Consider the following 13,270-nt stretch of genomic DNA (forward strand, 5'->3'; position numbering starts at 1 on the left):
AAGCCTTTACTGAACATGTTGAATGGGAATCATCTGCCAATACACAGACATCTAAATCTGAGACAGCCACCCCAATTAATTTGTATAGTCAGTGGAAATTGCCAATACAGTCAAGGGAGACCAAGGTACAACACAGATCATCCCAAACTAGACATATAAATAGGTTAGTCTCTGGTTTTTTTCCCCTCACTTCTGCTGCTAACGTACAGAGGGTGACTAGTTTAGCTATGGATGCTTATGCTGTAGATGTCCTAAATTATCAAGATGAATCCTACCTTTGGTCTTTACTGTACTCATTAAAAAGAGATTAAAAAATATTCTTTAAAACCCAAGAAGAAAGTGGTCTGTTCAGCAGGCACCTACCAGTAAGGTCTCCTCAGGCACATCAAATGACAACTCCGCAGTTACTACTTTCAAGACAACTCCAGTGACTGAGGTTACTATCAGACTCCTAAAGATCACTTAGTATCTCTTTGCTTAGCTCAGTCATTTCTGTGATACAAATCAGTAGTACCAAGGCACTGTTAACTTGGTGCTAACTATACTACAGCTGTGAAATCCATCTACAAGATTCAACTCGTTTAAAGGATGTCTTATATTTAAAATGTGGATTACCATTAATCTCAAGTAAATAGGATCTTTTAAAAGTCCTATTTCCTAACCTTGACCAAAATTCTAAATAGAGCAAAAGGGACACTGACTGGCTCCGCTAGGGACAGCACGTAGATTTATGTTGCAAGAATTAGAACCTGTTTTGTCCATACAAAGGTGATCAGGTGTCCATTCTGAGGTGATTAGTTTTGGGGGGAGGGGAAGTCACAGGCCTACACAAGGTCTACAGGGAAATGATCTTCCTCAGAAATTAGTATTTGTATGAATTCTCTAGCTTTCAGAAATCATGCTTAGTAATCCACAAAATGTGTATCTGCAGTATTTATGCAAACAGTTGCACTGGTCCACTAAAATTTTATTTTAGTTGAATTAGGTTTTACTACATAACTAGATGTCTAGAGAATTTCAGTAAGGATTATACAAAACCCTTAACCCTATTAATATTTGAACAGGTCTGGTAGTTAAATCTATTTTGACCACAAGATACGGAGATGCCTTTTTAGAGATGCAATTACTGTTACCCTCACAGTAAGTCTTGTCTTGAAACAGAGGATAAGGTAAGGGTAGGACCCAAAAGGCCTAGCCAGAAGCCAAGTTTCAGGCAGCTGCTTCCTGCAAAAATCCAGAGGGTGCAACCATGCTATTGACCTATTCAAGGATGACCAGTTGGTCCTAAGGCAGCCACTTGAAAAAAAAGTGAGAATGCAGAAAACAGTAAATCCACAGAATGCAATGGCAGTAAGAATGTTAATATTCAAGAAAGCAGTTATTTCCTCTCTTCCTGCCCAGGCACGCAGTGCTGGCAGGCTTCACTTTGCCTGGTTGCTTCATACGCCACAGCACAGGATGACTAGGGGTGAGAAGGACTCACAATAAGGAGCTGAGACCATGGTCACTGTTTCCAGAATGTATGCAAGATTTCACAGCCCCAAACTAATCTTCTGAAGTGCATCCATGCATGTGTGAAACTGTGGAGGAGACCAAGATGGGACTGAATTGCCACCATGCAGTTGAATTATCTTCAGTAGTTATGTTTTCTCAGGTGAGCTTTGCTTAGAAGTGATCTGTGACAACTGGAGCTGAAAGGCATTTTGGTCAACTTTGGCCTAAGATGGTTTTGTTTTTAAAAATGTCTATAGCTGCTCAGCATAGCAGGCAGAAAAATAATTTTTTTTTTTTTTTAACCTGACATTACAACAGGGTATTTACTCTAGACCTTTTCTGCAAAAAGATTGATCAAGAAGAGAAAAATCTGTAATTCTGAGAATGTCTCTGTGTCTCTGAAGACTTTGTTTTCTCCTCTGTCATAAGGATGGATCCATGCTAGCCCTACACTCTTCACTTGTATGTGTAATGAAACAACTCGCTCCTAGAGAACACACGTTTGTCTGTTTTGAGCAATGAAATTGCCACTTAAAGAAACATGTATGCCCTGTATGCCACTGAAAACTTCACTGCTGTGTAAAACCTAAAGCCATGCATTAGTTTCGAATGATGGGAAACACCAATAAACTCAGACCACCCTGACTCAGCAACAATTGGAAGCCACCCTTTTGTATGAATAAATACACAAGATCTACTGAATTGTTTCACACAAGCAAGCTCACCAGCTCAGTAGCTTAATTCAAAGTAGACAGCAGTTGATTGTTTGGAAAGTCTGCAAAAATAAGGCAATTATTTGGTCTAACCCTTGTATTTGTTTGACGCTTGTTGCCTACTAGTTTCACTGAACATCTCTAGTATTCCACTTTTAAAAAATAATGAATAATCATTATTTACTTTCACAGTTCTATTCATACTGCTTTTTGCAATCTGGGGAAAAAAAAAAAACAAACAAACAAAAAACAAACCAGTTTTACTCTTTCCTTGAAAGAAAAAAGCTTTTTATATATCTGTCCATCTTTGACAGCTTGCTCTGTGTCCTTCTTTCACCTGCTGAGATAGAACATCTGCCATCAAGATAGAATGACTGTCATCTCACAGAGGCTCCAGGACAGCTTCAAAGCAAAACTTTCGCAGCTGAAGGCAAAATGTTGGATTAATACTGAAGGAAAATAGAAACAAGATTTGAACAATAGTTTTGCCTAAACAAGGAGCATTGTATGAAAGACCTTGGCAAAAGTCCTGGCAAAAAAATGTCAAAAATGGCATGTCTTTCTTCTGTGGCAATATTTTAGTATCTTAGCTGCTACTGTTACTCTTGAGACAGATTAAACTGGACACAGGCTTGGCTTTCACATGTACTCCATTGGCTACACTTGACCAGTTCTTTTCAGCTAAATCATAAATCCTGTAGGCCAGTATAAGTAACTACCAAAATGAAGCCGACTGCTAAAGAGTGCATAAATCCACTATAGTGGGGACTAGTCTGCATAAGAAAGTCTTGCTCTGGTGTCCATACATCAAAAAACATTGAAAATTAACATTAGGCTGGGCTCTTCCTCAGAAGGAATGAATGATGGTAAGAGGTCCACCAGAAATTAGTTATCCATAGTTTTTTTTTAAATGGTGATTGTGGCATGCAGCTGACATAAAGCAGAGCTGATAGGGTGGCTTTCTAACAACTTTGGTCTCCATAAATGCGCAGACAGGTAGAGTTACACGCAATTGATGCTCCATTCAAAATCCTCCAAGACTTTCCTCTTCCTGAGGACAATTAAAAAAGGGTTTCCACCACTCATATATAACCCATCAGTGGATTGATCCTGTCTTCTTAAAACAAAACGCAGCCAAAACCACTAAAAGATATGAGCCTTCGTTCCTTCTCATCTCCAAGATGCATGTTTGTCAAAGAAAAGAGGATAGGTGTCTTTTCTTTCTTGAAAAATTATGATTGTCATTCTTCCATATAATATAGGTAATTCTGAAAGTGCCAGGCATACACTCACTCCACAATGATAATATTAGTTCAATGAAATAAGTCTTTGTGGAAAATCACTTTCATCCAGACGAGCATGCATGCATCCTGCCCAAAGATCATTCATTACATCTGTGGAAAAGCTGTTCTTCCACAAGGTGAAAGAATGTCTAACACAGCCAGAAAAGTCCACTGGATGGGAAGATGAAGTTAGTGAATGTAAAAGGAAAAAAATAAAAAATCTGAAGTATAATACATAATCTTTAGCAGAAATGTTCTTTGAGGTTTATGAATACTTGGCATCAGCTATAGCCAAGCAAAAGAAAATGACTGGTTGTAGTTTTTTAATTCTGTGCCAAGAAATAGACTACTGTGGTATATTGTAAGGCTAGAACGTTTTGATACCATCTCTGCCATTTACAGACATTTGTGGAATCAGAATATATAAATTCTTAGTAAGACAGCAGGTATTTTCTTTTGTCAGCTTTGGGACCAACTAGGCAGTCTTGGAGGCCTAACGAAAGCAATTCCAGATTGTGAGTGTGACTGATAGTTTTTAACATTAGTTCCTCAAGAGATCAACTCAACCGAAGCATTAAATTTAGGACTGAAACAGCTGCTAATACTTGGATCTTCCCTTCCCCCCAGCCTCTTTTTCCCCACCAGGATCAGGGAAGGCAAATCATTTACCACTTATAAACCAGATGTTACTGGTCTTAAAACTTATCTGCCCAGACAGGTGGCATATTTACAGACAGGGAATGGGGGGGGGGGGGGAAATGAAGGTTGCTTTAAACAAAACAACAGTAAACTGAAAAAGGTAAGTACATCCTTCAGAAGGGGGACTAAGACTGCACAGCTGTTGTAGCTGCCCCTGCACCCCCTCTTTATATTAAGAGGATAACAGGGAGTGGGGATGCTCTGTAAATGAGGATGACTCACATACCTCCTAGAAATACATGAATTTAAGCAGCATGCTTTGGAATCATGGGGGGGTGGGTGGGTTTAAAATAAAAGATCAGAAGTTCCTAATACCACACTCACCTTACCAAGTGAGGGAATACTTTTACACAGTGAATTTCATTTATTGGTTCTGCTTTCACTGCAGAAAAAAAATGAAGTAAAAATAGGCCTATTTGTCAATCTGAAGCAAATAATTGTAATTTTACTTATTGGACTGCTACCATATATTTTTACAGTCTGGGGCTGAGTTTATACTCTCAAAGTTTTAACCAAATTAGAATGACTTTTACAAGTACTACAACAGCTATTGGAGCTCCAGCATGAAGTCCTATTGTCTGCATAAGCATAGAACATTTAACGTTTTGTTTCAGATCAGAACAATCTTGGGCTGGTAAAAACATTTCTAATACTCCCAAAAACCTGTCCAACATATCACCCTTTTAAAATCCCTACACTAAGTTCTCAGAAGTTAAAATGGCAACCATGTGTTTCTGAAGTAGAGAGGAAAACATCATAGAGTCTATCCCTGACTCCCTGTACTCAGCTTATTTAAAAGAGATTCCCACAGACCAACAAAAAACTGACTATTAAAAAAAAATATCACATCATACCTGTTGTAACTGGGAGCAGAACCTGGGGAAGTATATTGAGTATATCAGTATAAATGTAACTAGAACATGTATTTTTACAACTTTCATTTTCTGAACTACTTATTGATTATTCAGGTGGCTCTTTCAAAATCAGATTATCACATTCTCTTGAACAGTAATTCTCATTCACCACCATCTGCTTTATAAGCATGTCAGGCAAATTAGCTGCATGTTTCTGCTGTTAGTATTTGACATGTAATAAAGCCTATTAATCACTGCTTAGCTTTTTCAGAAACAGGTTTAAGTCTTCTTTTTATACCATCAGTCTAATAACTGCATAAAAAAAGTGAAATTTAAGTACCTTTCCTTAATTGACATTGTTTTGCTGGAATTATCAAGGACATCCTCAGTTGTTTGTGTTTTGTTTTCTCCAGCAGAAAACATCTCACAGGAATTCTTATAAAATTTGCCTTCCAATTGTTCAGAGAGCTCCTGCAGTCTACAGGATGCCACAGCTGCAGTTTGTGAAACTGTCCTCATTGCTGATGTGCTGGTGAGTTCAGAAGTAGGTTCAGTGTGGTCTGCCCATTCAAAAGAGAAGTGCTGAATTAGACTTAGTGCTATTTCAAATATATTTTACATTACTAACACCAAAGCAGCAAATCTGGTTTTTAACATTCAAATCACATGCTCTTCTAACAGAGAAAAAATTTCTGGCTAAGCTACAGGGCAAAGACTAGTCGTGCAATATTATATGCTGCATGGACTAGCCATTTGTGACTGAAGTTGATATGAAGCCACACAATATCATGTTCAATACATAACTCTAAACTTCATATAGATGAGGCATAAACTGCTGCTCCTGTCGTCACACCAACAGGAAAACAAATGGAGATGAAAGTGAGAGGGGAACAAAGAGTAGGGGAATAGAAGCATACAAAATTTAAATAAGAAATTAACTTATTGAACAAGCAGTTTATCTGTAAGTAGTATACTAGGAGTATATTTAATAGCTTAATAAAGGTATTTTCTAGAAGAGTGTTAGGAGTTTTTTGGTTTTGTTTTTTCAAGCAGCAATTAAATGACAGGAAAAACTGCCTTGATGAAAAATAAATGCACCATTACAGTTATCCTTAAGGAAATATAAGTGATCTTCATTTTTCTTTTTGAAATGTTACAAGAACAACACCCCTCTGACCCATGACTGCTCCTGTTTTATCCCAGTCTCCGTCTCCCCTACAATCACAAAGTTAATTTGATAGGACACTGCTTCTGAGGAATAGAGGCAGAACTATGCTCTCCTTCCTATGCCTGTTCAAAGACCATTAAATTCAAAATAAGTTAACTTCACAGGATGAAGACAAAAATGCTTCTAGCACTACAGGGTACTGTGGTCCTCTACCTCATCATAACAAAACAGGAAACTAATACAACAGCCTTCTAAATTCAACAGAATTGAAGACTTTATGCAATGACCAAATTGACTGATTATTTCCAAAGCACTTTATTTAAAAATGGGTGAGTTTACTTAACAAGTTTGAATTACGCTGTGCATATAAAGTGCAATTCCTCTGAGAATTACTTGGTTTATATTTTGTTACCACATTGAAGATAAAATAATAGCAGTTTTGAAAAATTAGTTATCTGAAAATTATCCACTACTAGCTATATACATACATATGTGGTTAATACATAACTATATATGCACAAGGAGTCAACAATTAAGAGCAGACACTTGACTCAGAGCAGCATATTTAGTTTGTTCAGCACTTTGGAGGGCAGGGGCAAAGGCAAAAGAGGAAAGGATAAATCTTAGCTTCAGTATATAATACCACTTCTTTTGAAGTAAGAAAATCTGAATAAAATTGAGTCATCTTTAAAGGCTGAAGAATTGGAAGAATAAAGATAAAACGGTATTTGTAAAACTTATGATTTCACAGGTATTTCTCTACTTTAAAGCAGTGTTAAAAAAAGGGAAACATAACCAGCCTTGATAATGCTTGAAAAGTTTAAAACTAGAGAAACACCGCCATTTGCTGAATGAGACTACACCAATAGCAAGCATATACTGCACCTCTTCGCAAAGTCCTGCTTTTCAAAACACTTCCCAAATCCATCTTTTCTTCAAAGGACTGGCCGCCTTTGACTTCCCATTTACCTTGCATGCCAGTATCGATTTCCTTCTGTTCAAGAGGCTGAAAAAGTGCCTGTGAACTAAACAGTTCCATGCTGCCCTTCCTCAGGAAGCCGTATGTTGTCTCTTTATGGTAGTCTCCTGTTTTTTCAGGAACAGGATGTGTGGTTTCTTCCTCAAAGGAGCTGTACTTTGTAATTTCATTAGCTTCATGTACTAAAAACCTCTTTCTCTCTTCTTCAAGTTTCTTTGATGCTCTTTTGCTTTCTAGCGCTTCCATTGAGGGCTGCCACTGTTCTGACATGTGTGTGCGTTTTCCTGAAGAGTCCGAGTTTTCTGCTGAAGAGTGGAATCTCAGATCAGCTCTAGTGGCAGCACTCACATTTCCATCACTAGCTGGCTTTGTGTGCAGGTCTCCAGCATACAATGGAGAAAGGGCAGATGCCATTGTTGAAACCGATGTTGCAACTGCAGTTGACAGGGGAGTAATTTTTCCACTTTCATTTTGTACCTATGAACAACAAAAAACAAAAACAAAAAACAAACACACAAAAAGCCCCAAACCATAAAAGCTCTGAAACCATCAATCATTTCCTGAAAACAGTCTAATCACCATAGTTCTTCAGACATGTGCTTCCATATGAAAATAGTGCTCTATAAATATAGACTAAAAAGAGATAAACAGAGCAATAATGCCTCCATTATTTGGCTGCAGATGAATTATTCTACCCAGGGAAGAAATGACTGCATGTGAACAGCAACATCTATAGTAATAAAGGGTGTATGTGTAGCATGCAACATGACATTGTGTCAGGGCTCCGTGAAAAGGCTCATACTGGCATGGTACTGCACAGAACTGGGGAAAGAAACGAGTTCAGGTTGCAGATGCTGGATGACATGCCATGTGCCCAGGCTAATCAACTCTATCTCAGCAGGACTAATTAGCTTTGGCACAGCTCTGCTCTGATACGGTTATGCAGTTTCCAGCTCTGGAGCTAGCTCAGCACCAGAGAGAGAGACTCTGCTCTGTGCTGTCCTACATAGGACAGACATTCCTGATGCTTCTGTCACATAAATTACTTTCACACTGTCAGTCTAAGACTTTCTCAAATATAAACAGTGGCTGTCATGTACATCTTTGAGCAAAGTATTTGAATCTAAGAAGCATATCAAGGAAGCCTCCTAATTTGCTTTGCCAGCCTTGACAGTGAAAAAATTTTCTTTTCTACTCTTCTAAAATAATAATTTTATAAAGTTTTCCTAGAGAAAGTTAAGATGCAAAATCTTTCTGAAATTCAGAGCTTGGCTTTGTCTTTTCCAAAGGAGACAAAAACCTATGAAGAGACTGACAAACATGTCTTCATACACATCAGGAGAGGTTTTTTGTGTGGCTTTTTTTGTTGTTTTCTTAAACTGCAGGACTAGTGAACAGCGTGCAAAAAGAATAGACAAAATCACACCAGTAGAAGGAAGTCAACTGAAAACTTAAAATGCACATGCACATTCCATAAAGCATGGGCAACACATTCATTAAACAAATTGGAAAGCAGAGCAAAGACTACTACGCTAGCTTAAAGATCGCAAAGAAAGAATAAGAAAATAGTTACCAGTTTATTCTTTTTCCATTTCATCTATCAGAATTAGAAATTTAGAGGACATCAGCAAAGGGATTTCAGCTTTAATTACAAGATATTTACTTTTGCAATTATAGATAACTAGTGGTTACCTTACCAAAATATATTTGGATACCTTTCTTTTGCCTCTTCCTAGAAAAACTGTAACTGCATCTCAAAATATCCCAGCACTCCAAAATGAACAGTTCACTATAGAAAGTCTTTTTGAAAATACATTCCCATTGAACTTGGTTCAGACAATTCTGGTTGTTTTTGCTAGGTTCAGAAAGAGATGACAAAACATTTTTCCTCTGTGTATCCTTGCTTGAAGAGCAAGTTTGTTCTGTAAAAGTCTGACAAACTAACCTGACTGTCACTTCTTTCTCATCTGCTTCAGCCCATTTCTGTCGATCACCTTCCTGGCCCCCAAACAACTTAGTGACACCATCATTAGAGAGGCCATGCTGTGACAGTGGTTGGCATGTGGAAAATGAAAGGAAAAAGGACTATGCAAGGTCTGAAAATCTTGCTAAAATAAAAATGCCAAATATTTACTAGTATTTTATGCCTACCTAGGCATGAAGTACAACTATACATCTGTAGAGCTTTGAACCATTACAGTTAGAGAAATCCTGCCTTCTCACTATTCTATTATTATAATATGAAAAATGTATAATCATGAATGAATTATATAGAAAGAGAAGGGTAGGAAGTTTCTAACACTCAGGTTGATCCAAATCCCTAGAAATGACATGCATAGGAGTTGTGCTTCACTGTTGAAGTGATTTCTTTTAAAGCTGTAATGCTAAGGGGCTGATGTTTCTGCTATTGTGAACATCAGCTCTGAATGACCACTGCTGGGCCATCTTATGCTCAAACTTCACTAAAAAGGCATTCTTCTGCAGTTCCAATTACATGAAGGATTCCAGAACAGGAAGCCCAATTCCACTGCACATACTACATAATTTCATTTTGACCATGCCTTTCTGAATTTCAAAAGTATTCTGCTTTGGGGGGGGGGGGGGGGGGGGGGGGGAAGGAATAAAAAAAAATCATTGCCCCCCCCCCCCCCCCCCCCCCCGAAAAATGACAGAATATGTCCTGACTAATAATGGAAATATATAGTACTTTCAGGAAAGAGTCTATAAGTTGCACATGAGAAAGCTCCAAAATTCCCCGAAAATCCTTCTAAAGGATAATGATATGTATCACAGTTTTTACACCTTTTCTCAGGAATTTACTATTAGAAGACACATAATATTCTATCGGAAAAGACAGACACTGTGAAAGGTACAACATGCACTAATCAGACAGATGATATACACTTGAATTAAAGAAAAAACACAACAATGAAGTTGGACATTTTAGAGGATGTTGTTCCTCAGTGTCAGAAGACTGCTTCCTGACAAGCTTTTTCCTGTGAGTGTGTCGTGACCCCAGTGTGTAGCTCAGAGCAAAGAAAAGCCCAGCTGTTACTGTATTTTACACTGAAGCTGTTTTCTTCAAGAAAAAGAAACAAATGAAAAAGAGCTAAGATTGCACTTACCTGCTCAACTTCTCCAAGAGTGACTGGCTGAGTCTGGTAGCGAGCATTCATTCTCCTGTGCCTAATATCTCCTCGACTCCTTGTGGAGATGGCCCTGGATACTGGTTGAGATAATTTGTTAAACAAAGCCATCTTTTCTGCCAAACTTAAGGTGGAAGAATCTGGTTCATCAGACTGATCTTGTCCCATGGCCTCCTTGGCTGCTCGTATCTCTTCTTTAGCTAAAATTTTTTGGTGTGCTGATGCCTGCAAGCTGAAGAAACAGAACTGGAAATGAGTTTTGAAGAAGCCATTATGAAGTTTTAAAATCTCAACCTGATAGAAGCAGAACTGCACATGAAGCACAATGGCCAATGTAATTTAGCAGCCTAAGTGGTTATGCAGTGGTTCAACATTGGCATGATGAATTGTAATTCAATAGCTGAAGATTTAAAATAAGTTAAATTTTCATTCACAAATTCATTTGATTAGGACACAACAATTTTTTAAAAGGGGAACTCAAGATTGAAGAGAGACTTTTAAGAGAAATCTCTTTATAAAGAATACAGAGCTACGGAGAGACATTTAAGATGCCTGCTGTAGAACAAACATGGGTCCTACAGTGTAATTTACATAAAAACTCAATTTTATTACAAATAATTTGTGGAGCATATATGATAAAAACATTTAAAAGACTGATTTAAACTCCAAGTTAGTGCTTCTTTTAAGTTAGCATATATTGTAATGCCTTTTATAATTTGAAGCAGAATAGAATCCAAATTGTCTTTTGTTTTATCTGTGGTAACTCAACAACAAAAATTACTTTTGAATGGAGTATAGTCCATTAATTTTGAAGATTGTTTGACCAATGCTGAAGGCAGACACATTCATTCATAAAAGCTGTGACTGCATTTGTCTCTACAATAATACATTTTATTCACCTCTGCAATAACATATTTTATTCACTTTCAGCCACACTTATCAAATTAGTATTATTCCTTTTTTTTTTTCTTTTTTTTTTTTTCTTTGTTGTGGTCTCTGCTAAAACTCTCTCATTCAGAACAGGTAAACAGTATTCTGCAACTTTACCTATAGGTGGTGCAATTTCTTATCTTTCCTTTAATTTTGCAAGCTTAAAAACCATTTATGTAGAGACAGACAAAGAGGATATATACTGCTTGTGAAATCAGGCACCCAGCTTTGGTATTTTCATCTCAAGATGACATTACTGTATAAAAAAAAAGTACAAGAGCAAAGAGGGTTCTGCTAGGTTTGCTCACATGCAAATTAATTTCTTTCACAAAGAAGAATATGCTTCTAGAACAGGTAAATGTGGTTAGAAAGGTCCTGAAAACAGATGTTGGACAAAATAAAGCTGCATTGTTTTATCATGCAAACATAAATGAAGTTGTCAACTGTTTTAAATATTCCTGAAATGAGTATTGACTTGACACACTGAAAAGGCATTCAAGACTTTAAAGACGCATCTGCTATTGAGGAATCTTGTGCTCCATGTAACATGCATATTTATCCCCCCCAGTACCTGATAGGTTGTACAGTGCTCTTAACTACAGTGGGACTAGGTACTCTTGTCACTACTGTGTGGGTATTCACAGAACGTGAAGCAGGGGTAGATTCACTTTAAAGAATTGCCAAGGAGGGAAAATTCACAGGGAGAGAGAAGAAAAAAGCATTAAGAAAAGCAATACATTAAGTGTTAACTACAGAAAAGACCAAAACCAAACCAAAACAAAACAGAAAAAAACCAAACAGCAGTGATTTTTAATTAACTGAGTTATCTGCTGTGACCTTTTCAAAATAATTTCAAATACTTTGAAAGAACTAAAAACCTAGAGGAGCAAACAGGTTGTCTCTTGAAGTTACTCATTACCCAGAACATAAGCTATCTTTCGGTAGATACTAGGTGAATGTCCATTCACCTTTGTTTAATCTTTCCCCTAAATGACTTTTTTTTCAGGAAAAGTTCATGATGTATGACCAGAGTGCAAGAAATATATTCCCAAAAAGTACATTTGATATTTCAGAGTGTAAAAGGTTTTTCCCAATACAAACATATTCCATAAGAAATTGTGCAGATTTCCCTCAGCTCAAAGTATCTTTTTCATTTAGATTACAAACCGATGCTATGATTAATCCCATTTACCTAATCTACAGGTTCATAAGATTTCTGACAAATCACAGCTCATACAAGTTATGCATTATTAGTCCCTCTACTTTTATAAAGGAAATTCAGTACAGTTTCCCCTGTGGTTCTCAAGGAAACTAACCCTTAACAATAAATGTTTTCCTTGCTACGAAGTTGTAAATACCACATATATGGAACTTCTTCCCAGATTTAAAAGCAGGAACCAAATTAAAGCAAACATATGTACAAGACTTACGTAGCTGCGATGACCACTTCCTCACTGGTAATTGGTTGTGTGTGTGATCTATCCTGCAAACGCCGCAGTCTTCTCTCTACTGCTGAACTTCTTGTAGGTGGCTTAGGAATATTTTTCATTTCAAATGATTTTTCCATTTCCTAAGAGGACATATGTCATAATTAAAACCATGGAAGAAAAGTTCTGAAACAGTACTTTCTTTTTACCTTTCTTGCATGCAAAGTAGTAAGTTTCCCAAATGACCATCTCTGAATTAGAAGCAGGATGTAATTGCATAGTAAGCATCATGGAGTTAAAACTAACTACATGTCTCTCTAAATGATGTTCTTAAAGAAGGCTTTAGAGCAACAGGTCTACTGTGTAGGTAGGTGAGGTGAAGTAAAAAAAGTTATGTAGCTTGGAATTGGTTAACTGCCTTACACTTCATTCTAATGCACTTCGGGTTCTTCAGCATCTTGTATATGAAATGTTTAACTCAGCTTTCTATTAAGAAAATGTAATACTTACTCTAAAAAGAAGCCTCTTTGCAGCTACACTTAGTTTGGCTCGGTCATCCAGTTTTTCTTCATCTACA

The 13,270-nt window shown here is 37.2% G+C and overlaps 1 protein-coding gene across 17 annotated transcripts in view; it reads right to left on the reverse strand.

Annotated features, from left to right (window-relative positions):
• The window catches only part of SVIL (supervillin), a 143,286-nt gene that overhangs the window by 33,817 nt on the left and 96,199 nt on the right, over positions 1 to 13,270 (reverse strand). For 13 of the 17 annotated variants that reach the window (XR_012633191.1, XM_074900052.1, XM_074900051.1 and 10 more), the window contains 7 exons: positions 13,204 to 13,265; positions 12,697 to 12,836; positions 11,838 to 11,933; positions 10,316 to 10,568; positions 8,764 to 8,787; positions 7,097 to 7,667; positions 5,384 to 5,603 (listed from right to left, as the gene is read on the reverse strand). Coding sequence is in view for 16 of the 17 variants with exons in the window: in XM_074900052.1 (XP_074756153.1) it covers positions 5,384 to 5,603; positions 7,097 to 7,667; positions 8,764 to 8,787; positions 10,316 to 10,568; positions 11,838 to 11,933; positions 12,697 to 12,836; positions 13,204 to 13,265 (1,366 nt within the window). In the remaining variant the exon portion in view is untranslated. Of the gene's footprint in view, positions 1 to 5,383; positions 5,627 to 7,096; positions 7,668 to 8,763; positions 8,788 to 10,315; positions 10,569 to 11,837; positions 11,934 to 12,696; positions 12,837 to 13,203; positions 13,266 to 13,270 lie in introns of all 17 variants that reach the window. The other 4 variants (XM_074900045.1, XM_074900047.1, XM_074900050.1 and 1 more) reach the window with 4 other exon arrangements.

This window comes from Athene noctua, chromosome 2 (assembly GCF_965140245.1).
Source record: "Athene noctua chromosome 2, bAthNoc1.hap1.1, whole genome shotgun sequence".
Taxonomy (NCBI): domain Eukaryota; kingdom Metazoa; phylum Chordata; class Aves; order Strigiformes; family Strigidae; genus Athene; species Athene noctua.